Below are 26,979 nucleotides of genomic sequence, written 5' to 3' on the forward strand. Positions count from 1 at the left end.
CATACATCTGTTAGGTCAGTTGTTGGGACGGGTACGTTGAGGGGCGCAGGTTCTTGATCCTGATGGTGTTACCATCTGGACTGCACATGCTCCCTCCACTGTCGCGCTTACGCGGGCAGATGACGTATGTTCCAAGTGTGGTGTAAGGCGGGGGGCCTGGACTCAGTCTCCTGCCCCCTGGTTGCTGTCCTTAGTTACCTCCAGTCTCTCCTTGATAGACTGTCGGCTTCGACGGTGAGGGTATATGCAGCAGCTATATCCTCCTATCATGAGGGGTTTGAGGGGATGTCTTGTTCAGCCACCCTCTTGTGAAGCGTTTCCTGCTTGGCGCTCGACGCGTTAAGCCGGTGCAACGCTCCTTGGCTCCGACTTGGGATCTTCAATTGGTCCTCGGTCGGTTGTCCTTGGCCCCGTTTGAGCCGCTCGAGCGGGCGCCGTTGGGACAGCTGTCCTTCAGGACCGCGTTCCTTCTGGCTGTCACTTCCGCTAAACGCGTAGGTGAGCTCTGTGCTCTCTCGGTACATCCAGAGTGCCTGTCTTTTCGGACCGATTGCGGTGTCACTCTGCGACCTAATCCTGCTTTCGTGCCTGAGAATATCCGGAGTTCCTTCCGCTCCCGGGATATTGTGGTTCAGGCGTTTCGTCCTCCTCCTCACACTGGTGAGTTAGATGCGGGCCTTCACCTGTCATGTCCAGTCCGTGCTTGGGGATTTACCTCAGCCGTACTCAGGATTTCAGGGTTACCGACCAGCTTTTTGTCTGTTACGGTGGGGCTCGTGCTGGTAAGGCACTGTCGGAGCAGCGCCTGTCCCATTGGTTGTGCGAGGGTGTTACCCTCTGCTACACGCTGGCTGGGCAGGATCCCCCTGGGGGCGTCAGGGCGCACTCCACTCGTGGGGTGGCTGCCTCTGCCGCTCTCCTGGGTGGGGCCTCGGTGGAGGCCATCTGTGCTGCAGCTTCATGGTCCTCCCCGGGCTCCTTTGTAAGGTTTTTCCTCATGGACATGACCGGGGGTTCTGTCTCCCAGGCGGTTCTGGGGTCTGTGGCCTTTCCTGCTTCCCGTCCTTTGGTCGGGTAGCAGGAGTGTATGGGTATGGGCCGCAGTGTGTTGAGTCACACGTGGTTCCGCCTGTACGGTGTGTTCAAGGGGTTCTGGCTCCCTCTTGTTCGCATTCAGGTGGAGTTGACTGCGCCCCCCCTTCGTTAGGAAGGATGGGGTGACAGGGCTCCCCGCACCCCTTGATGTGGGCTTACGGGTCCTCAGGGGGTACATCTGTCGGGTCTCGCGCCCGCTCTTCCCCATTATCTCGTAAGGCTCAGAGCGGGACGCGATGCTATACGATATATAACGATAGGTTATGTAGATAACCTAGTTATATTAGTATAGGCTAAGCGTCCCGCTCTGCGCGCCCTGAGTTCCCTCTTGAGGGATCTTTTCCTGGGACGGGTTTTGGCGAGGAAGGGTGTTTCATGACCAGGGTCATGGTTATATGGGCGGTGGCCACCATAAGGGGCGGGGCCCCATACAGGTGGGGTGCATGTGTTTTTGTTCGTGGGAGATACATTAGGTATCACAGGAGATATGAGTATCTCGTAAGGCTCAGAGCGGGACGCTTAGCCTATACTAATATAACTAGGTTATCTACATAACCTATCGGTAATGTTGAGACACATTGAATTTTAGTGTATGATGATCCATTTGAACAAATTGCTGCCTGTTTTCAATATAGCTTTTCAGCCAATCGAAAGCCACCCCTCTGACCATATTTTTCATTTTATTTTAGTAGTATCTCATGGTCAATCATATCAAATGCTTTTTTTTAGGTTAATAAATATTCCCACTGCATATTTTTGTTATCAATACAACCAGTTAATTCCTCTACTAACTCCATTAACGCCATAGAATAGATGTTGATCTGGTAGATATAAAACCAGTCATTTAGTTATTATTTTTAATTAAATTGTACAGCCTTGCAACAAAAGGTTTGCAAGAACTGAGAACGTAGATACAGGTCTGTAGTTATTAAAATAATGTTTGTCATCGGCTTTATATAATGTTGTCACTTTGAAACAAGTCTTCTCCATTTCTGTTGTTACCATGGCAACAGATGATTGCAGGATGAGAGACAAGACCTCAACACACCATCACTGTAAGTCAAAGTGACTTTATAAACATCCATTTTCACCAGGAGACTATTTGTTTATTTGTCACTGTGTCTGTTTCAGACCCAAGGCCAAGGGAGAGCTAGCTTGCGTAGTGTTCCATGGGTCTGACATGTCAGGCTATAATAATAAACTGGACTTTTTTGAAGAAGTCTTTATTCATCATGCAGTGACACACACAGGAACACACAACATTTTTGGGTCAACGATGAAATTAAGTCTCTGCGCTTGACCCATCCCGTCGTCCTTCCCCCCAAGGGCAGCCGGGAGCAGATAGGGGCTGCGGCGTGGGGCCGCAACCCGAGGACCAATCCAAGTGCTCCTGTCCGCGTCTATACTTCCCACAAGCAAGTTGTCCTTTTGCGCAATCTGATTGGCCACTGACGTTTCTGGTCATGTGACATGTGCGCCCAATCGTGTGACGGCAAGTTCTTTGGACGGTTAAGCTTAGGCGCTCTTTCGAAGTTGGTTAAGGTTAGAGTTTGTCTTAGAGCATGGCGATAGAACGTCAGCCCTGATTCCAAACTCTAACCTTAACCAACTGCGAAAGAGTCGCCTAAGCTTAACCAGTGATAAACTAGGCGTTAGGTCGTTTGCAGGCTGTTCGACGCGGAAATGGGCTAAGACACTGCTCGTCATGCGATTGGGCGCACATGTCACATGACCAGAAACGTGCGTGGCCAATCAGAGCGCAAAACGGGAACGCGGAAGGACAACTTGCTTGTGGGAAGTATAGACGCCTCCTGTCTATCTTCATCAGGGAACGCGACAGCGTTAGTGATCTGTTGTGCATGTTTTTCCATTGGGTTTATCTTATCGGGAGGGGAAACCCTTGAGAGCACGGGGAGAAAATACAAACTCCACACTGAAAGGCCTGGGAGATACCCCACCTGGGTACCTGGGAACACGGAAACCTGGTCCCCAAGCGGGAATCGAACCCTGGACCTTCTAGCTGTGAGCCGACAGTGTTAACCACTACACCACCATGCCGCCTACAAAGATGGGTATTCTGTCTCGACCCAGTGAATTTATTTTTTCTTCAACAATAAAAAGGAATATGATTTTGTGTAAGATGGATATTACACAAATTAATCTAAGACAACATTTCTGTATTTTCTTTCTATTGGAATTCATGGGATCTGCTTGTAACAGATTTAATCATGAATTTTGCTGACCATTTTGTACTGTAATCTTCATACAATGTTCAGGTATCCTACATTGTTTTTTAATTGAACTTGTTTTCTAACTCACTCATGAAGTTACATCGTTGAAACTATAAAACATAGCGTGTGTCGTTTAAATGAAAAATATATTGCAAATGGGGTTTTATTCAATAACAAAACAGCTCTTGTCATTTGTGTTTGAAGATTTTATGTTATAATGTCCATTTGAACAACAGCAAATTGTGTACAGAGAACACGTTAAAACACTTTTTTAACCCTAATATTTGATAGGTAAACTAATAGACTACAACAATACTACTTTTAACAATAACCTTTTAACCTTTATTCTTGCTCAAAATGTTGCGTCGACTGACACTAAAGTTCGGGCTGTGGCTGGTCCCCTAGCAGATTTTGAAGGAGGTGAGTTGGAAGTCTCCTATGATTCGGATGTAACTGATGACATCCATATCATCACGGTTGGGGAACTGGACTTCCTGTTCATCAGGAAGCTCCACCTCAAACATGTCTCCAGTCAGCTTCACAACAATCTTGAAAGACAAAAACATGTTTACAGCATTACTTTGTTGTTGTTGTTGTTGTTGTTTTTAATATATTTCCAGTACTCTCACCACCAATACTGTATGCCGCCATTAAACCCTTTGATCACACCTGTGAGATTTCATTCAACATTCTAATGACAATGTCACATTATTTTTTTTTATTTTTTCTAAATCTGTTTATTGACTATTTCTTAATGTACATACTTTATAAAAAAATCTAAAGAAAATGAAACATATACACCCACAAAACTGAATTCTGAGGAAACACTAGAAAAAAACTCAAATAAAATCATATATCTGCTGTTCCCATATGGCTATGATACAATACATGGGCAGCAGACTGAGGTAATGAGGATGGACACAACCCTTACAAAAAGGTATGGCGGTAGTTTGATGTTATCATCTGTATATGTATACACTACAGTATATAATAAATAATTTGCTGTGTTGCTGCCATGGTAAAAGTTATCCATGGTACCAATTTCCCTCCTAAATAAGTCCATAAGTATTGTCCAATTTAAACCATGATACCAATAGTAATATCATAGGGACTATTTTCTTCAGTAGGAACATGGGTTGGGAAATGAGTCAAAATCAACTGATAGATTGAATCGAATAAGCATTTAGAAATAGGCTGCTATACTATCAGCACTTTTAGAATTTTCAATAATTTTATTCCAGACAAAACTGTCCCCATGTGTCCTCTCTGCCTACATCCACCATCCCTTGTTTCGTGTCCAGTCTCTCACCTTGACTTCGGAGCCCCTGTGTAGAGTGTTGTGGGTCTCCCTTTTCTCACTGCCCCAGCAACCACCAGTCAGTGAGTTGCACACGAGCACCGCTCCGTCTGTGTCGTCATTGAAACGGGGGTTAAAGTGCAGTGCCAGGTCATCAGCACTGCAGCCCAGGTCAATCTGGAACCTGGATGGATTGAAGATTAACACTTTTAAAGCTTTGTGGACAGGCGACCTATGTAGTACTTGAAATGAAGAATAGTATACGTAGGTTATGTACAGCATCCAAACTGAAATTACTGAATTCCTATGTTGATTTACCCATGACACCAGCAATGTAATTATATGAGTTCTCAGAACAGGTATGCCTACTGTATATTGAAAGTAATTTTAACCTCTCAGCATCATGCAGAATCAGTCCCTTCACTTTCAGCTGGTCTCCAGCTCTCAGTGTCACATTCTTCAACTCAAGTTGCTGAAAAACATACAATACAGGCCAGGGTTCATTCAGAGTTAACCATAATAATTTGGTGTCTTATTACTGGATCTTCTAAATTACAGTGAAACAATAACATCATGCCTTTCCGGTATTTTACCTGCTCTACCACTGCAATTTTTTTTGGCATTTTCTTGCAAGGCCTCTACTGTCGGAGGAGAACATCTACACAGAGTAGACTCAAACAATATAAGATACAATAATGAGAGCAACACTGAATCAACCAACATACCATATTTATGTTGAGTGTTGTGTTGGGGAATAGACCTGGATCTGGTTGGAGTTAGATGGTCTGGAATCAGATTTTTAAAGGAATCATTAAATGGTTAATGGTTGAACATGATCATTATTGAGTAACTCGTTGAATACAGTGACAAGCTGATAATGCAGTTTGTCTGATGGCTGCTGCACTGAGGAAGCATTAAACTGATTAGACTTATTTGGCCTATACCAGATTAATCAACACTGTGGCTAAACAATATGGTTTTGATTGATTGAAAACTTTATTAACAGATTGCAGAATGGGTACAATACAGTACAGCTCAATACACACAATTGTTAAGGGGATGCAGACCAGAGAAAGACTTTCGTCTTGTTTACATCAGGGTCCCCCATTTTCAATTCTTACTAGTTAATACAGAATATCAAATATCAAAATGATGTGATGTCGGATTTTATGAACCAGGTTGTTTTGGATCGGTGGATCTCTCGGTTTGCCTCATCAAGAGTAGAAACCCATTGGTTTCTGCAAATAACTTCCGTCTGGCGGTAATGCACCAAAACGTTTGTGCCAACCGCCAATAAAAAACAGAAGAAGAATAACTTCCGTCAAGTCGCCGGAAGTGACGAATGAAAGTAAACACAAGCGCTGTCAAATGATTCAGATATGAAACGTTTGCGAATAAAATAAATGTTTTCAAAAAGATAAACTTTGTTATTCAAGAGACATGAGGATAACGGTTGTGTATTCTATTCTACAATAAAGGTAAGTGGTTGACTCTTTATTAAACCGCTGTCACTATCTAAATGCACCTGTTTTTAGCCAATTAGTTAATATAAGGAGCTAACGTTGGCTATTCTCTTGCTAGCTCTCAAACGTCAGCATATGGATATCTTGACGATAATCAGCGAAATACTAGCGAGTTTTAAGTTATTTGACTTTGGCACACAAATCCATGCTTGCATTCTCTAGCTATTAATGTTACGTCTTTATTTGCTTTTTTGCTGGGTAACGTTTGCTGTCTCACTGGAAGTTACCAGCTGTTACCCATCTCCAGCTGCAGCTTCCTCCCCCCTCCCAGTCCTCAGTACTGACTGCCCAGACAAAAAAAAATCAAGTTAGCGCAGCTGAGGCCATGTTAGCCGTAGCTGGTTTAATAGCTGAGTTACAAATACATGAGCATCTTCCCGCACCGTTCTCAGGCAAATGACATGCTCAGCTGTATCCAACTCAATACCGTTTATCACCCACACAGGGACAGGACTGACACGGGCCTGTAATGTTCACAGACATGGACTATGAGTTGGAGGAGGACAAACTGTAAGTTTCCAACCAGCTTCCTATTTTATAATGCTATTCCTCTTCAAGTGTCCTTGTTTTGAAGAGGGTTTGCACTTTTTTCACCATTTACCACCATTTACCAACGACTAACGCTAGGAGCTTATATGACAAGCTAAAAGCAATTGGTTTTGATAGTTTATCAGTGAGCTGGATGCAATCCTACCTGGAGGGGAGAGAACAGATGGTGGAGGTAAACTAAACGGTACCCCAAACTCAGCAAGGCCGACGGCTTCTCAGTTACAGTGGGTGACAATATTGTCACAAGGAAAGATGAAATTACATACCTAGGTTCCATCCTAGAGGCTAATCTTTCCTGTGACAAAATGGCATCCAATGTAATAAAAAAAGTCAACCAACGAACTAGATTCTTGTACCGGATCTCCTCTCTGGTAAACAAGAATACCCTGAAGACTCTGGCAGGAGCACTCATCCAAGGGTACTACGACTATGCTTGCACCTCATGTTACCAAAAGCACCTCAAAGGCGCTAAAACAAAATTACAAACATCACAAAACAAACTGGTCAGAGACTACTGCTTGACTCCTAGAACCCACCTCACCCCTGCCCACTTTGACAACCTAGAATGGCTTAGAGTAGACGACAGAGTACAGCAACTTGCAATGGGCCTGGTCTACAAGATACACTACACGACTAAGGTACCCATGTACATGTCAAAATACTTCCCAAAGGTCAGTGAATACCACGACCACAACACCAGAGGGAGTTCCACAAATCATGTTAAACCCAGATTCGGCTCAAACAAGGGACTAAACACGTTTTGCAATTATGCCACATCAATGTGGAACGCCCTACCCACAGCTGTAAAGGAATGTGAATCACTACCCACTTTTAAAAACCACTCAAGGAGCACCTACGGGAGACTGCAATTCGAAACTGGCCCCTGTAAATGTCCTAACTCAACCCCCTCCAATGTAAATGTCCTATGTATGATAATGCAATGTACAGTCACCCCCCCACCCCACCCACCCAACCAACTCCTATGTACTGTTCCCCGCCGCCCACCCACCCCCACCCACCCCACCTCATCCAATGTAAAGTTTCTTCGTCAATGTACTGTTTTTTAAACTCTTTGTATCACAAACAGTACTGTATTTCTAAATCTGCTATGTCATAAATGTATAAGATGTAGCAGTACTGTCTATCTGTATGTCATGGATGTCATATGTTATGATGAATTGAAAATGGGGGACCCTGATGTAGTCTCTCTGGTCTGCATCCCCTTAACAATTGTGTGTATTGAGCTACTGTATTGTACCCATTCTGCAATCTGTTAATAACATTTTCAATCAATCAATGGCAATACAATCTCAAATATCTTCCTGTAATGTCTTCAACTTTACAGCTTTCTTTGTGTGGACCATTATAAAACGGACACAAAAGCCGTTGTGTGGAGATACACCATTGTGGAAGTTGACTCCTGAAAACAGGTGTATATTGTCAAGTGATGATTTCACAATATTCCCACACCAACAGGGGGATACCCACAGTCCCAGGGACAGTGACTCTGAAGAAAGATGCTCAGAACCTGATAGGAATCAGCATCGGCGGTGGGGCTCAGTATTGCCCCTGTCTTTATATTGTACAGGTAGGTTAATGGGGCAATTCACCAAAGATTGATACAATATTGATTTATTTTGCCGATAATCTTACACATCCAAAAACTCAATACATTGTCTTATAGGGACTGCTACCTTATAATTTCATAGAGCTGTACGTTTTTTTTTATAAGTGTCCCTTTAATCCTCTAATCACTGCATTTGATTTCATCAGGGTTTATCAGCCTCTATGTATAGGTAATCCATCACATATTTTACTTCATTAAATGTAATTAAAATGTCATAACAAGTGTCATCCTATTATGTGTGCCATATATTTGCAATTAGTTTGATATGTGTATAAATGCACATTTGATTGAGTTAGGAAAAACATCCGTTTTCAGCTCATCTCTTGTCATCATTAGGACCTCCAGTATCAGTGGGTGTCATTGCTACCTGTTTGAGTGTGGTCTCTCGTTATCTTCCAGGTCTTTGACAACACCCCTGCAGCTCTGGATGGAACTCTGGCCGCGGGAGATGAAATCACAGGGGTCAATGGCAAACCTGTGAAGGGAAAAACCAAGGTGGAGGTGGCCAAGATGATACAAGCTGTCCAGGTACAGTCATCTGGCAACGAATCACAGTCGCCGCCACTCATTCAGTCACTCACTTGGACAATACTGGGCTACACCAGGCTAATTCAATGGATAGACCCTATAGTATGGTAGTATAGTGTGGGGGGTGACGGTAGCTCAGGGGGTAGCGTGGTCATCTAGTAATTGGAAGGTTCCCGGTTTGATTCCAGTTCCTCCCGGCAAGCATGTCAAAGTGTCCTTGAGCAAGACACTTAACCCCCTTAACTTCTCCTGATGAGCTGTGTGAATGTGTGAGTGAATGTGAGGAATAAGCTGTAAAGCGCTTTTTTTAAGTCCATTTACCAAAGAATATATAAATTCAGTCCATTTTCCATAGTACACAACCTCGTTTAGGCTCATAAGCCGACTTTCAAGTGCATGAAACTAAAATAAAGTCGATCATGCAAGTTACTGTATTAAGTTAATTTTAGCAATGCAAGTCAATTATTACACTGAAATTATTAATGCCCAGGAAAATAATAAAATGTTACTCACGGTTGAATGCGGTAAGTACAGAGTAGTATATGTCCCCAGGTTTTATTATTTATTTAAATTAATCGCGAGGCTACAGCATGTGAATTTGGGTGCAATCCCACTGCCAGACAGTGAAGGAAAGGGACTTTGCCGAGCCAGAGAGATCTGGACAACAGACTGCAGCATGTGGGGTAACGTCACTATTGCAGAGTGACTGTGTTGTTTTTGGGATCCATTGTGAACACACAGGAAGTTGCATGACTCCCTCCATAGTGGATTAAAGAGAGGGTCCACCGTGGGAATTAAAGGATTACATTGGGTTAGGGGGTAGGATTAGGTTGTTTCCCCGGACACTGCAAAGACTGCACTTGCAGTTCAGTTTCATAGTAGAGTGGTTGTCAAGTTTGCAAATAAAATTATTATATAATTTAGTGTTCTTTAAATGATTTGCTTTCTGTGTAGAACACTTCCAATAGTACTTGAGAATTTCATCTTTCAGCAATTGAAATTATTTATAAGATGGACGGTGTGCTATTAACAAACTAGGGATGCACGATATATCGGTACTGGCCGGTATCAGTGATTTATTTTTCATTAATTTGTATCGGTCCAATGAGCAAAACTGGGCAGATATATATCGGCAAATATATATTGGCTGGTGATGTTTTTATTGATTGCATTGGTCCGATGAGTAAAACTGGGCCGATGTGAACAACTGATGATTATTTGTGTTTCTTTTTTTTAATTCAGCATGTACGAAATCAAAGAAATAGAAATGGTATGGATATCATAGAAATTTGTTATTTATTTACACAGATCATATCGACATCCGATATATGGGTTATCGACTTAACAGAAATGTTAATATCGGTGCATCCCTAACAAAAACGTATTGGGACAGCGACACAGTCACATACATTATGTATAACGTTTGGTGTCAAGTTGTATGCGTTTGTTGAATATTGACCTTGTGCTCCATCCCCAACTTGGAAGGATGTTTGCTTGCTCACCCGAAGGGTTAACTGGATTTCACTCAAGAACCAGACCGAGAGTCAAGAATGACCTTCTTTCTCCATTTATTGATATTCAAAGGTTTTTTGCATTCCTTCCTACTTCAGCCAATTTGCCAGTAGATGGTCTTTATATGGTTCTACTATTTGCATTTGGCAATTAGCAATTTAGGTAAAAAACCTTGGCACAAAAACACAGAAAAATACAAGAAATAAAATACACATTGGAAGTTGAAGTTAATTAACACTTTCAGAGCCCAAGCTTAATCTTGATTTACCGGTTGAATGCCCACCATCCACTTCAATGTTAGCGTTAATAAAGCCTAATCTATGTTTTAAATTATGGCTAGGGATGGGAATCGAAAACAGGTTCCCGTTGTTATTCAATAGATTAAATTAGTTTAAGAATAAAAAAATAAATACATTTTAAGAGAATCTCAAATACATTATTTTATTTAAGTGTAGGCTATAGTTAATGTTTTATTTTTTTACAGTTTTTGTATTTTTCTGACATGGGGGCTCAACAATAAATGACAATCAGAAATGTCAAGTTGCATGTTGTTATTCTAACCAGCTTAGTTCTGTTGCATTTTCCAATTTATTTAAATTATAAATTGACCAGGTATCGATAAGGGAATCGATAAAGAATCGAATCGATAAGCAGAATCGATAATGGAATCGTATCGATAAAATCCTATCAATTCCCATCCCTAATTATGGCTGTGTCTAATCTGCCAGTCGCTTATCAATGACTCGTTTTCCAGTCAACATTGTTGAAGCGGATTGTTTTTTTATCGGTTCATTTTAGTTTTATAGCATTTTGAAAAGCCCTCGTTTAAGGAAAATAAAAAGATTCCATGATAAACGCCCTGTACTGGAATATTCTAGAATACAAACTGTAATTTTTCGGCCTATTTATGAATCGTTTTCTAATAAACGCTAGATTATCGATAGTATATGTGTACGTATATGCACGCTGGGGCCGCAAGCTGAAAATCGATTCTCTGATTTCCTCAAAGCGATCGCACACACACAGGGCAAACGCTGAGATCTCAGCGAATACAACTCTGATTATCCCAAGACTGGTCAAATAGATTCCTTACCTCAGATCAGATGTTCTCCAAAAAGATCATTCCAATTCCTGATCGCCATTCCAAAAATCGATCACTACTGTCTACTATCGATTGGCTACTGTGAATATATATTCCAGGCTGATTCCCGTCACACGATCACTTCCATGTTGAGCAGACGGCTTGCCACAGCTCAGGGAGCCAGCTGGCCCTGCCTCTACATATCACTGATCCCAGGTCAGTCCTTAGGCTATGGTTAGACTAGTGTATTCCTGGCGTTTTTTTATACGTTTTTGACGACGTTTGATGTCCTATCTACACAGAAATGCGTTTTTTTTTGCGTTTTTTTGTGGATACGGCTGAAACGCAAAATTGTGTTTGCGTTTGGAGATACGCAAAAAAAACGCTTCGACAACAGCGTGTAGTCAGCACGGAGCAGTTGTTGCGAAAACGCCCATGCGCAGTAGATACCATCTGCGTGCCCTTCCGATGACAACAGTGTGTGTGTTTGGGACAGAGGCAGAGCTCCGTGTCCCAAATAGCTTCAGCTACCATGTGTTGTCAAGTTATTGTTATAAGGACCCCAGTCCAAGCTACAACAGTCTGCATTCCCTTAACAATTGTTTGTATTGAGCCGTATTGTATTGTACCCATATGCAATATGTTAAATAAAGTTTACATCCATTCATTCTGCTAGCATTACCGATTGCATGAGCAGCTGGCTAACGTGAGCTATCAGGATTCAGACCCCGTTAGCTCAGAGTTCCTCTTTCAACTTAACAAGCATTAAACAAAATGGCCCAGTCATCTATTCACCTTTGTTTAATACACACAGCGTTGTCTCTAATGTTATCTAACTACTGATAGCTTGCGATATCATCAGTTTTGATGCTGGCTAAGTAGCGTGAGCTAACGTTAGCTTCTAGCCACAATGCTATATTGTTATAATGGCATACTCCATTGACGTTAGCATGCAGCTAACAATGCTACCGAGCGTTTTTTAGACTAAACTATCCGCTCTTGGTGGTCACTTGTGTTGATGTTAGTTTTGTTTCATCAACAAATGACAGGCAGAACACACAGTGAATGTATCCGTTTTGTTTATTGCACTTTTATTAGGCTTTGCTGAAAAATTATTGCTGCATTGAGTGCATCTTGCATTGCAAGATGGTGGCGCGGCATAGGCGCCTGCCTTATTGACATTTTCTTTGCTGGAGCTTCCACCAGGAAGTGTATTGGCACATTCGTTCTGATTGGTTGAAATTGCCTTCATGTTTGCCACCTACTGCCACCTACTGCTTTGGCAGTGTACTACATCAGTGTGCTCGGCTGACAAAAACGGAAAAAAACCGAAAGTGTGACTCGAGGCGCATGACGTCGCGGCGATACGTATAAGAAAACAATACGAAATGATACGAAAGGTGTAACCTCAGCCTAAGCGACTGACGTGCAGTTTTCAGGGATAGACGATGGGGGGCGCTTTTTTCCATTCTGAGCTGCTGGAGGAGCTGGTGTACCAACGGGAGACTCGGTTGATGAAATATGAATTCAGATTGCTAATAAAAAAACGATAATTGTCGTCGTGGGCATTCAGGGGGGGGGCTGATAAAACGTCATTTGACGTTTTGGGCATTGAAAGTGTTAACCTACTCCACCATTATGCATTATACCACTCTAAAATCTATGCAATGTACAAAGATAATTACTCTCTTGTGACTACTTTAAATGTGGGCTAGTGAGGCTAGTAATGTAACACACTTTAATGTGGGCTAGTAATGTAACATACTTTAAAGTAAACACTTAAACCATACATAAATACATTCCCAACTTAACACTTAAACCATACATAAATACATCCCCATATATACACACACATATCCTTACCGGCTGCCTATGCGGGTTGTTAGCAAAACATGCACAGTCCATGGAGAATGTCTGCAGACTGAATCTGCTAAAAGCAGTACTACCAGCTGCTGCTGATTGAGTCCTGATTGGGGTGGCAGTCAGTGAGAGTTAATTGGTTACCAATCAGCCCGTGTGAGAGCTGCAGTTTGCCCTGACGGTGTGTTAGTGTTTGTGTGTGTGAGAGAGGGAGGGAGGGGGGGGGGGGATGCCATGACTGGGTCATGTGTGGGTTCAGGAGGTTGGGAGATCTAGTTTGACATGACACCTCCCACTTGATCTCTCCATGGACCATTGGGGAGATTGCCAGCTTCAAAAGGCAAACTTGGTGGTTCTTGATCAAGTTAAGTTGGAAGTTGGAACTTTTCTCTTTTGCCAGTAGGGGTCTGGTGGCTTGTTTTTTGGTCTTCTTCGAAGGCCTGCACTCGGAGGCCCGCAGAAGGCCTGCACTCTGCTACCACAAACCAACAGCCCAGATTCTTGGTCCTTGTAGACTACTAGCTTTTCTGTAGTGGTGCTTGGGAAGGTTGTGCCCTCTTGCACAGCAAGGAAAATGTCTTTTAAGGCATCCTCTTGTTCTCTTCCCGAGATGACTCCTGCTGGTGAGACAGCCTCCCACTTTGGGCTGTCCACGGCCCTTGGACTTTGTCTAATGAACTTTTTCGCTGCCCTCCAGGTCCATGCGACAGTTGGGTTGGTCTCCTTTTTTCTGCTTGGACCTGGTTCTGATTGTTTTGGTTCTTGCTCCTTTGCCTTGGCCCTTGTCAGCACAGCAACAAATGCCTTCCTTTGCAGCTCATTGATGCTTTCCCTGGCAGTGGTTGCTAGCTCTTTGGCTGATCTGATTGGCCAATCATTCTCTGGCAAACTCAAGAACTTTGGCCCATTTTGCCACTGAGTCTTCAACTAGGTCTTGGGGGCCGGGTCTTCTGGTGATTACATCAGTAGTGTTTTGCGGACCAGGAATCTACCACCATTCCTGGGTGCTTGTATTGCTTTGGATCTCCCCGATCCTATTGGCAAAGAGTTTGATAGCCATAGCTTCCTCGTTCTCTGCGTGTGAGGGGGTTTGGTGTCTGGGTTCTGATTTGCTTTTGCAGGGGGTCTTGGCCAAGTCGCATCTTTTGCTTTCTCTTCGAGAAATTGATTGCAGACATGACGTGTAGCTTGTCTTCCTCTACTATGTAACCCAGGCCAAGTGCCTTGTTGTCGTCACTGCACATTTGTTTTGGCAAGACTATGGTTTTCTCCAACTTGTCGTTGCACTCCTTCCTCCCACTTTGCCTAGAGAAGACCCAAGGTTTGAGCTTGAAACCTCCAGCTTTCAGGATCCGCTCCATATTCTCTGATGGTTTCCAGCTGGTCAAGGTTGTTGTGGGATGTGAGAATGTTATCAATGTAGCTATCATGGAGTACATGACGTTCCTCAAGATTTGTGGTTGAAGTCCTTGACTCCTGGATGTCACCTTTGGTTGGTGGGAGTTGCTCTGGGATCTTTCTGGTGAGCTCCTCATACTTTACAGCGGCCGCTCTCATTGACCTTGCAAAGTGTTTTGGACATGTGGGCTGACATGGTGAGCTCCTCAAAGAGATCAGGATGAGTTCCTCCGATCATCTTTCCCAGTGGTCCATCCCACAGCACGAGGTCTCTGACAACTCTGATCCTCTGAGGTGCTAGTCGACCTTCCCTGTGGCTGATGAGAAGATCTATGTCAAGTCAAGTCAAGAGTTTTATTTGTCACGGCATACAAGTATACAATGAACTGGGTCTTTTGAGTTCTTCCAGGGATATGTCTGGAAAGAGTTTCTGCAGTCTCTTGGGGGTCACACTTGTGGACATCTGCAATGCTGTCTAATCCATAACAAACCAATCGGTGTGCTCTCCGAGTGCCTTTTGGAGTGCTCACTTGGATCTTGAAAAGGTACCGCTTTGTCTCCACTTGAACTCTCATCCCCCCGACTCCATGGATGATGAGGGTGATCTCTTCACTTCTGAGATTCAGTTCGCTTGCAGCCTTGTGGGTTATATAATTGGTGTCTGAAGCTAGATCAATTAATGCTCCAATCTTCTGTCCAGCATTTGCAGTGACCTCAAGAAGCATCATCATAACTGGATGCTCTTGTAATCCACTCTTCACTAGAAGGCCTGGCTGCTCATTGGCAGCCTTTGTTACCATGTTTGAAAAGGCATCTCGACACTGCTTGGCCAGTTCTGGTGACAGCTTGTTGAAGAACTCCTTGCTTGTCTGTATACGTCTTCCTGCTTTTCCCTTCGTCTGAACAAACCGTGCTCCTCTGACCTGCACTGCTCCTCCTTCTCTCAGCATTAGGACACTGACAGTAATGATGCTCAGGAGTGTGCTCCTCCTTGCAGATGTGGTTTGAACACAGTAAGCCAGGCTTGCAGTATGAACGGTTATCATGAACCTCGAGACACCTCTTGCATGCTCCCAGCTTTCTTACTGCATTATTTTTATCTGCCAACTTGAGCGCTCGAAACTGGTTGCAAAAGTATAGCTTCCTCTTATAGGCGAGTCAATCTATGAAAAAAAAAAGCACTTAACCCAAAAAAAATTGATACAAAAGGTTTTTCGATGGATTCCGATAGTATTGGGCGTGCTAAATAACATACTAAAAGTCGACCAATCGACCCCCCCGAAAGCCGCCATTTCCAAGATGGCGTCCCAGATGGCGGTGGAGATATTAAAATGGCTATATCTCAAATTGAGAATATGGTGCAAAGGATTTCTCAACTGATTCTGGTACCTCTGGGCAAAAATCTAGGAAAATACACCTTCCAGAAAGGCTTAATTTTCAAGATGGCGTCCAAAATGGCGGCAGACCAAGCTTAACATGGCTATATATCTCAATAGAAAAAAATATATAACTATGATTTTTCACTTGATTCTGGTACCTCTAGACATGCTTGTGAACATACTAAAAATCTAGGAAAATACACCTTCCGGAAAGGCATCATTTTCAAGATGGCGTCCAAACTGGCGCCCAGGAGCTTAAAATGAACAAATACAAATAGCTTACTAAAAAAGGTGTTTGCACTCTCCAGCTCTCAAGCTAGCATAGTTGAAGCCTTATTTTTGACCATTATAGTTGTTATAGTTAGAGGTGTTTGCACTCTCCAGCTCCCAAACTACCATCGTTGAAGCCTTCTTTTTCTATCAGTTTGTAACAAGATGGTTGATCTGCTTTGGGAGTTATCGTTCAATTTCAAACAGCCTGCACCTGGTTGGCAGGGGATGATGCACATTATTCATAAGGGAGATGAACATCCAGGGCAGTCTTCAGTGAGATACTTACCAATGATAGACATGTACTCCGGAGACAAAACATGCATTCTGTCAACACTGGAGTTCATTTGTGGTCTGGCATCCAAACACCACCCAGTAGTTACATTTGACCAACCCCTATATTGGAAAGCAGCAGAGATAATCCTAGATTCACCACAGTGCAGTCACCTCAAGTCCTTTGTCCTGCTCCTAGGAGGATTTCACACATTTATGAATTTGCTAGGAGCAATTGGTACACTGATGGACGGTACAGGACTTAAGGACATTCTAGGGGTAGTCTATGGGGAGAACTCAGTAGCCCATATGATGACAGGCAAATCAGTTCAGAGAGCATTCCGTGGCCATCTTCTGGTTGACAAATGTCTTAACCGCATGATAATATCAGAAATGGTAGATGATAGTCATGAATTTGCAGCAATGGTTGAACAGTCTGAAGCAATGTATACCTCAATAGTTAAGGGTGAAATGCCATTGGAAACAGTGTTCACATCAGAGACCCTCATTACAATAAATGAAGAGCTGGGAAAAAGGAAGATGGAACTGTGTGCTAGATCCAAAACTAGTCAGTTGTGGCTAAATTACCAACACATGTTAGAAGTTGCTAGGTCACTGATAACAGCAGATCGCACAGGTTCCTGGCTTTTGCACCTACGCGCTGTTTCTGAATGCATGCCGATATTCGCTGCGGCTGGGCATTACAATTACTTGAAATCGGCACACTTTTATGTCCAAGAGATGAGTCAGCTTCACATCAACCACCCAGATGTCTTCAGACAATTTGAAAAGGGTTTTCATGTTATCCGTCGCAGCAGCCAATCATGGGCAGGCCTCAGCTCAGATCTTGTAATCGAAACAACATTGATCAGGTCATTGAAGACTACAGGAGGGATGACACATGGAAGTGGAATGACCGACAATCAGAGATCCCTTTGGACAATGTCAAAGGGCATAACATCAGAGTATAACACCGCAATGCAGGAGTTCTCAAACCAGACATACACAACATCAGAACAGCACAAGGATTCAACAGAGGCAAGGATGAAAAGGGATGCTGCTGACCTGGAGAAGATCACTTCAAAACTTGCTATATGTTCACCTTTCTCTCCAGACTCTTTAAGGAATGTTGTTACAGGTGTTGTCGCTGAGGATGGAGTGAACGTGCATGATTATGACTCTGTTGGACGCAACATCATGCACAAAATTATCGGACAGCCGGCATTCACATTTTCATTTAGTAGAAAGGATAAAGCCATAACCCTTGGACAAAAATCGTCTATCAAGGTTGCTCCTGATCGAATCATTGATTCTGCACTTCTTTTTCAACATTTCCTTATTGTCTCCCAAACTGGAGAGCTGTCATTGGAGGAGGTTATGCGTTACGAACTCAGTCCTTTCCCTCCTGCCCTCTTTGAAGCCGGAAACGTCTTCCGCAAAGCTGATAAACCACAACTAGCGCACGCGATCTGTGATCATGCAAGTGATGCAATCCTAGATTCTGTACCAGAAACGGAGCATTATGTTTTTGATGGTGGTTCACTCCTTCACAGAATACAATGGAAGCACGGACAAAGCTATGGTAAAATTGCACAGTCATATGCAGACTTCACCATCCAACATTATTGCTCAGCTACAACCATTGTGTTTGATGGCTATGAGGATGGGCCATCCATTAAAGACAACACACATCAAAGAAGAGGAAACAATATTCATCCCATTGTCAACTTCACTGCTGAGACAGAGTTCTCAGGTAAGAAGGAGGAGTTCCTGTCAAGAGATCTGAATAAACAGAAACTGATCCACATGATAAGTGATGAACTGAAAGAACGGGATTGCACTGTGGTCAATTCACTTGGAGATGCTGATGTAGACATAGTAAGGGCCGCAGTGGGATCATCTCTTCTTCACACCACAACGCTGATTGGAGAAGATACTGATCTCCTCGTCTTACTTCTTTACTATGCACAGAGAGATAGCAAGGGCCTTTATTTCAGATCAGACAAGTCGAAAGCTGATGGCAGTTTTAAAGTGTACGCCATAAACCATTTGAAAGAAGTACTCGGACAGGATGTGTGTTCTCAGTTGCTGTTCATCCATGCTGTGACTGGCTGTGACACAACTTCCCGGATCTTCGGAGTTGGCAAAAAGACAGCATTCCAAAAACTTGTAAAAGGGGATCCTGTCCTTCAGGCTTGTGCCAATGCATTCACTGTACCAAACCAGACAAATGAATGAATGAATGAAAACTTTATTTAACAGATTGCAGAATGGGTACAATACAGTACGGCTCAATACATACAATTGTTAAGGGGATGCAGACCTGAGAAAGACGTTTGTCTTGTTTCCATCAGGGTCCCCCATTTTCAATTCATATAGACATATATGACATACATGACATACAGATAGTCAGTACTGCTACATCTATACATTTATGACATACCAGATTTGCAAATACAGTACTGTTTGTGATACAGAAGGAGTCAAGAAAAGGGAGTATATACATTTGACGTAGAAACTGTACATTGGAGGAGGTTGGGTGGGGGGGGTTGGGTACATTGGGATATTGACAACCATACTGGGTAATTTACATTGGAGGTGGTTGGGGGGGGGGGGGGGGCCGGGGGGCACACTGTATAAACAAGTAACACTGTACATTGAGGGGGGGGGGGGGAGGAGACACTGTACAAACAAACACAAATGTACATTGAACTATTGACAACCATACTAGGTAAATGACTGTACATTGGAGGGGGTTGGGTTAGGATATTTACAGGGGCCAGTGTTGAATTGCAGTCTCCCGTAGGTGTCCCTTGAGAGAGGTTTTGAAAGTGGGTAGTGATCCACATTCCTTTACAGCTTTGGGTAGGGCGTTCCACATTGATGTGGCATAATTGCGAAACGTGTTTAGTCCCTTATTTGAGCCGAATCTGGGTTTAACATGATTTGTGGAGCTCCCTCTGGTGTTGTGATCGTGGTATTCACTGACCTTTGGGAAGTATTTTGACATGTACATGGGTACCTTGGTCGTGTAGTGTATCTTGTAGACCAGGCCCATTGCAAGTTGTTGTACTCTGTCGTCTACTCTAAGCCATCCTACTCTAAGCCATCACAACAGATGTGATCGATGACCTTGGGTGCCAAGCAATGGCTGTCTTTTTTGGTGGAAAGTGCACAGATTCGCTTGCAAAAATGAGATAGAACATTTTCAGCAAGAAGGTTGTCTCAGCTTCATCAACGGTAACGCCTGAACGTCTACCACCAACTGAATCTGCTACCAAATTCCACTGTCGTAGAGCATACTACCAGGTCATGGTCTGGATGGGAACAGATGATTGTATAGATGCTCTAGACTGGGGCTGGAACCTGCAGGACAATAGATTTGTCCCACTCATGTCAACAATGAATGCTGCTCCAGACAGTCTCTTGAAGGTCATTCATTGTAACTGTACCACTGCCAGCAAGACACTTCGCTGCTCATGCAGAAAATATGGACTACCTTGTACTACTGTCTGTGGACCATGTCAACTTCATGAATGTGACAATCCACATAACAAGTTTCTCCCAGAGGATCCTGAAGATGATGATGAGTAGGCCTAAAGACCACAATAAGTGGGTCATTTATTTTGTGTTCAACACCAAAGCCAGCTTTCTAGGTTGAATATAATAATAACCAATTTTAATTTTAGCCAAAATAAGCTACAGGCAGCCATTTTGATGATGCAAATGATGCATTCCTAGCAGATATATTTAGCTAGATATTTTGCTCGTTATTAATGTATAGAGGTGCCAGAATCAGTTTATAAATCCTTTAGAAATGTTTTCCCATTTGAGATACAGGCATTCTAAGCTCCCAGTCGTCATTTTGGACACCATTTTGAAAATTAAGCCTCTTCGGAAGGTGTATTTCCCTAAAACTTTAGTATGTTCCTAAGTATGTCTAGGGGTACTTGGGGTACCAGAATCAAATGACAAAATCATTTATATAATTTTTATATTGACATATATATATAGCCATTTTAAGCTTGGCCAGCCGCAATTTTGGACGCCATCTTGAAAATGAAGCCTTTCTGGAAGGTGTATTTTCCTAGATTTTTAGTATGTTAGTGAGCATGCCCAGAGGTACCAGAATCGGTTGAGAAATCCTTTGCACCATTTTCTTAATTTGAGATATAGCCATTTTAATCGCCCCGGCGCCATCTGGGGACGCCATCTTGGAAATGACGGCTTTTGGAGGGGTCGATTTTGGTCGACTTTTAGTATGTTATTTAGCATGCCCAATACTACCAGAATCCATTGAAAAACCTTTTGTATCAATTTTTTTGGGGTTAAACCATATATTGACTCGCCTATTATGCTTTCCATCTCCACAGACTGCACCCTTGGTCGTTGTCTGACTTGGTAGATCTTGTTCTGGCAAACCTTGGCTCAGCCCTGGTCTCCTTTCTACTTGGCTCTTCATCCCTCAGTTGCTCGAGCTGCTCATATATGCTCTATGAGGAATGCCAAGAGACTGTCAAACCGATTGGCTGGTGCCACAGCATTTCTCCCGTCAGCGACATAGACAAGCCACTCCTTTATTAGAGAATCTGGTGGCTGGTGCCACAGCATTTCTCCCGTCAGCGACATAGACAAGCCACTCCTTTATTAGAGAATCTGGGAGTTTTCCTTCAATGGATTTTGTTACCAGTGGATTCTTGATAGCACCTGTATTGCCAAGGTCACTCCAACTATTTTCCGTGGCTGATGACTTCTGACAGCTGGTATTCTCTAACTCCTCCACTATTTCAATGGCAATTGCCGTTTGGTTGCCATAGCGGTTTCCTAGGACACGGAAGATATCATCTGCGGTGTTGTAGGTGCTGAGGCGGAAGTCCCTCATGATCTTGTCGTCTAGACTGTCGAGTAACTGGACCTTTTTCACCTCCTGTTGGCTCATCCTGCCTCTGGAGTGCTTCCCAATCCTTTTGAACATGCAATGAATACAAACAAACAATAACAAAAACAAAACACAACTCAATCTACATGTTCGAAAAGGAGTAGGAAGAAGTATACACTTATTTAATCCTACCCCTTTTCCACTACTCAAATTAGTGTACTATTTTAAAACATAAAAAAGAAAAAAAAATATATATATGCAAAACAAAAAAAAACTATATGTAAAACATGAAAAATAAAATAAAAATGTAAACACCCGTGAATATCAAGTCCCTTCCTCATCCCTGTACCTTGTGAACATCATTTCCTTATACATCAGTTTGAATTGTCTCATGTTTGGCCATTTCTTTAGCACCACATTTAGACTGTTCCACAGTTTCACTCCACATATCGAGATGCAGTGTCTTCTCATGGTAGTGCGTACATTTAGCACTTTTAAATTGTGTTCTCCTCTCAGATTATAACCCCCCTCCCTATCAAAGAACAATTCTTGGAAGTGCATGACTTTTTGCTTTATATATTAATTGTGCCGTTTTAAATTCCACAAGATCATTTAACTTCAATGTCTTTGACTCCAAAAACAATATGTTAGTGTGATCACGATAACCTGCAATGTGAACTATCCTTATGGCCCTTTTTTGGAGTATAAAAAGTGGTTGTAGTGTAGACTTATAATTGTTTCCCCAGACTTCAGCACAGTAATTTAAATATGGTAAAACTAGTGAACAGTAGAGAATGTAGAGTGATCTTCTATCCAGAATGTGCTTTACTTTACTCATGACTGAAATGCTTCGTGAGAGTTTAGATTGGACATGTTTTATGTGAGGTTTCCAACAGATTTTATAGTCTATTATTACACCTAGGAATTTATTTTCATAAACTCTTTTAATAATCACATTTATTTTAACTTGTACCCAAGTTAATCTACAGTATCCAATCTACAGTTTCCAAACAACAATTTTAGTTTTGCTCAAGTTCAATGATAATTTGTTTCTATCAAACCATTCCTTCAATTTCTTCATTTCAGATGTGATGACCTCTAAAAGCTGCTGGACATTCTCACCAGAAAAAAAAATTGGTGTCATCCGCAAATAAAATACATTTAAATATATTGGATACTTTACATATCTCGTTAATGTACAAGATGAACAGTTTTGGACCCAACACTGACCCCTGGGGGACACCACAAGCAATGTCCAAACATTCAGATTCATAATCTCTCATTGTCACAAATTGTTGTCTTTTATTTAGATAGCTTCGCACCCAGTCCAATACTACCCCAAGTCCAATACTACCCCCCTGATCCCATATCTCTCCAATTTCCTGATTAATATATCATGATTAATAGTATCAAATGCTTTTTTTAGGTCAATGAATACTCCAGCTACATGTTTTTTTTTTTATCTATGGAATTTGTGATTTTTTTCAATGAGTTCTATTAATGCTAGTGATGTTGACCGGTGTGTTCCGAATCCATACTGGCTATCGGTGAGTAAATTATGTTTATCAATGAATTTATCTAATCTGTTGAGTTTTTCTAATATTTTTGAAAACTGAGGAAGTAGAGAAACAGGCCTATAATTTGTGAAGTGGTGTTTATCTCCAGTCTTACAGGGGTATGACTTTTGCTATTTTCATTTTATTCGGAAATCGACCAGTTTTGAATGATAAATTGCAGATGTGCGTGAGTGGTTTTGAAATCCCACTAATGAAATGTTTTACTATTTTCATATCTATTTCATTACTGTCTGTAGATGTCTTGTTTTTACATGTATTAGTAGTTTCTATAATTTCATTTATCTACCGCTTCCAGAAACATTGAACTAGGATTTCTTTCAATATAATTGTCTTTTATGTCTTCAGGAGTCACTGGATCTGGGATTTTTTCCCGCTAATTCTGGTCCAATATTTACAAAAAATCTATCAAAGTTGTTAACACTTTGATCGCCATGGGTTAAATTCATAATTTACCATCCCTCGCCATCTCTATTTGTCTATGGAGCAGTTCCCCTTCTTTGCAGGGCTATAACTTTTTAAATTCTATTGCTAAATTGCCATTATTATGGCCCATTCAATGTCCTATATGTATTGTTCAGGGTGTAGCAACGTTAAACTTTTTCATTCACATTATTCATACTAAAATATGGTCTAAAGTATAAGTGTTTTTATCGTTTTCTGCAGCTTTCTTCAGAACGTGATTTATAGCCCTAAATGCATTATATTGATGATCAAATACAGTTTGGTAGGAATCTGTGCGAGATCAAAAATGTCAACTGGATGTGCTTCTAGGAGTTACTACATATCATCTGATGATGACCGGATGGGCGGGGGATCGTTTATAATTCCGTGGGCAGCGTTAGATGATTCATCCAGAGTGGGTCATATGTTCATCATAGCAGTTTATATGGAACACGTTAGAATATAACGCTGAATCTTACCGTGGCTTCCTCGCGCCGCTGGCAGATGAGCGTGGAACAGAATTTTTTCTATTATGGGATGGAGAAATGCCCGATCCATTTCCAGGTTTTATAATAGTATATACGTCCAAATCATGTTGTTTTTTCGAGTTATTTGCACCGATCGATGTCCACTGTATCAAGACGGAGTCTCTCTAACGATAGCGAGTGCCCGGACCACATATGGATGAGCACTACCGGTTCAAAGGCTCATTTCCGGTTGGCGATCTGCCGATCGGCCACCAGATGGCGCTCTTGAACCGCTAGAGAGTTGAGTGGAGCTTTGCAGTGTGTCTCAGGGCTCCGGAAAGGAAATATGATTTCGATGACAGATTTTTGAAATATTGACATCAAAGACTAGTTACGGCGTCTTCGGCAGAATAAGCATGGCTAGGAATGACATGTAAACTCGTCCACGGCGATCAGTGTTAACCACATCATCCATATTGCTAATAGTTTGATCATTTTCCATAAAATACTGAGGATAGTTTATTTGTCTTGATCCATTCCTGATAATACCATTTAATCTTCCAAACACCTTTAATATTATATTTGTTGTTATCTAATATTATGATCCTTCTTACATCTTCTCATAATATTAGTCAACTTATTTTTATATCTTATATTTATTTTCTGCCTCTTTAGTTCTATGTTTTATAAATTCTCTATAGTGTATTTTTCTTTTTACATGCATTCTGTAATCCCCTTGTGATCCATGGGCTGTCTGAGTGTTTATGTTTACTGCTATATTCTTTTATTAGACAATGTTTGTGATATAATAAGTTAAATATAGATAAGAATGTTTCATATGCTTTATCAGTGTCTTCCTCTTTATATACTATCTCCCAATTTTGTAGTAGCAAATCATTTTTGAAAGCATTCATTGATTCTTCAGTCCTTACTCATTTAAATTGTAGTTTATTGTCCTGCTTGTTTTCTGTGTAGTTGTCATAAACTGTAAAAACTGGTAAATGGTCGCTGATGTCATTTATTAGTAATCCACTCACTGTATTGTTTTCTATAATGTTCGTAAATATATTGTCTATCAGAGTGGCACAATGGGATGTGATTCGGCTGGGTCTTGTGACTTTTGGATAAAGGCTCAAACTATACAATGTGTTGATGAATTCCGCAGTAATTTTATGTTTGTTTGGATTTAAAAGATCAATGTTAAAATCCCCACAGATGAAAATAGCCTTTTGATTATTGTTTATATACATTTCTTCCACCCAGTCCTTAAACTTCAATATTTGAACCTGGTGCTCTATATATATACAGCTCACAATTATATTTATTTTTTTCTACACATTTCTATTGTTATACATTCTAATAAATTATCAATCACATTTGTCATTCTTTCTACAATCTTATAATTCAAGTTATTATCCACATACACAGCCACTCCTTCCTCCACCTATAGAAGTCTCGTTTATTTCCAGTGAACCTGGGAAGGGCTGTTGGCTTCAACCTGATGGCTGGCATTGGGTGTGTGTGTGTGGTGATGGTGCCGGCGTCCTCTCTGCCTCCTCTATTGCACTGGCCTGTATGATGTTGGCCATTTTGGCAACCAATCTGATGACGTGGAGTTTGAGATGCTTTAGGCGATTCTGAAAATGAAGCTGCCCATCTGAAGGGATCCATCGCTTCCACCGAACATAGGCCTCTTCTGCCGTCTTTACCAGTCCCTCTAGGTGCTTGAGTGTGAAGTTGTATGCCTCCTGTTTGCAGTCAGGTTTTATGTTCTCAGCGTGTTCACACCCATTTTCTGCTGCCTGTAGCACTGTGGACATTTCAGTGTCCCCAAAGTTGGCCCATAGTGTCTTCTTAATCAGGTTTGACTCACATTCATTTGCAGTCTTATCTAGGTCAGCTTTTTGCTGCTCTGACACTGCTCTGACAGCCCAGACTTCCCCTTCAATTCTGTAATGAATGCGGATGTCAACTCGTCATTGATTTCCAAGATTATATTGGCTCCTGCTGTGAGTTCATTGAAAGTGTCCTTGAGCTCCCCTTCAGACATGTCCTCATGGGTCCTGGCGATGCGGTTGGCCAGACGAGAGAACACACTTTTTGTAATTGTTCTCTCTCCCTTGATATCCTCAACAGACTTCTCCTCAATCTCAGACATGTTTGCTTTGGGGTGCGAGTTGAATTAAATTGTATTGATTTTCCAGGGTTTGGGGTTGTCCTTCTTTCCTGCTTTTCCAGTTCCCCGGCCCCCAGTTTTTTTACTGTCAAGTTGTATGCGTTTGTTGAATATTGACCTTGTGCTCTATCCCCAACTTGGAAGGATGTTTGCTTGCTCACCCGAGAGAACCAGACCGAGAGTCAAGAATGACCTTCTTGGCGGGTTCCGGTTCCGGGTCGGAAGGATGTGAACGTCTTTGAGCCACGCTGCCACTCCCGTACTTTTATTTTACTTTAAAAAGCCTATTTTTTTTTTATTAAGATAATTGAACCACTAATATACATCATCCGTATCTCTGCCTGCATTATTCGACCCAAAAGAATAACGAACATGTTGACTGCGCGAGTCTTGAGAAGCGAGACCGCCCCCGTGGATGGGGCTACCATGGCTAAGCTAATGGAAGAACTCAAACAGGCCTTCACCAGAGTTCAGAATGGAGTTCAGAGCGTTTACTGCCTCGCTCGAGTCTAGACTTGACTGCTTCCAACAGGAGATCGCAGACCACACCCAACGCCTGACCTCCGTGGAGGGCGGCCTGGATATGTGGTCGGATAGGATGGTGGAGCTGGAGGCCAGATGCACAGCTCAGGATGTAGTCATTGACAAGCTAAAAAACAAGCTAATTGATGTTGAATCACGCAGTCGGCGTTCTAACATACGCATCCTAGGCCTGGACGAATCCCTACACAGCAACCGTCCTAGTGTCTTTTTCGCAGAGGTCCTGGTGGAAATCATGGGGAAAGATATCCTCGCTACACCACCGGAGCTTGACCG

The 26,979-nt window shown here is 42.2% G+C and overlaps 2 protein-coding genes across 2 annotated transcripts in view; one reads left to right on the top strand and one right to left on the bottom strand.

The window, feature by feature from the left end:
* Positions 1-3,727: 3,727 nt before the first annotated feature.
* LOC311240786 (galectin-2-like) lies at positions 3,728-5,411 on the bottom strand (the record flags this gene model as incomplete). Its single annotated transcript, XM_084329373.1, has 4 exons — positions 5,349-5,411; positions 5,016-5,095; positions 4,636-4,807; positions 3,728-3,874 (listed from the first exon to the last, which is right to left on the bottom strand). The coding sequence occupies exons 1-4, from the start codon at positions 5,349-5,351 to the stop codon at positions 3,728-3,730; spliced, it is 402 nt and encodes a 133-aa protein (XP_084185499.1). The 5' UTR covers positions 5,352-5,411.
* A 549-nt stretch (positions 5,412-5,960) lies between these two features.
* pick1 (protein interacting with prkca 1) overlaps positions 5,961-26,979 on the top strand; it is a 53,717-nt gene continuing 32,698 nt past the window's right edge. Inside the window, exons 1-4 of the mRNA XM_084328663.1 lie at positions 5,961-6,101; positions 6,592-6,656; positions 8,172-8,283; positions 8,722-8,850. Coding sequence (XP_084184789.1) covers positions 6,616-6,656; positions 8,172-8,283; positions 8,722-8,850 — 282 coding nt within the window. The 5' untranslated portion in view covers positions 5,961-6,101; positions 6,592-6,615. The remainder of the gene's footprint in view (positions 6,102-6,591; positions 6,657-8,171; positions 8,284-8,721; positions 8,851-26,979) is intronic.

The sequence above is a fragment of the Notolepis coatsorum genome (genome assembly GCF_963971535.1).
Source record: "Notolepis coatsorum genome assembly, chromosome: 14".
In the NCBI taxonomy this organism is placed as follows: domain Eukaryota; kingdom Metazoa; phylum Chordata; class Actinopteri; order Aulopiformes; family Paralepididae; genus Notolepis; species Notolepis coatsorum.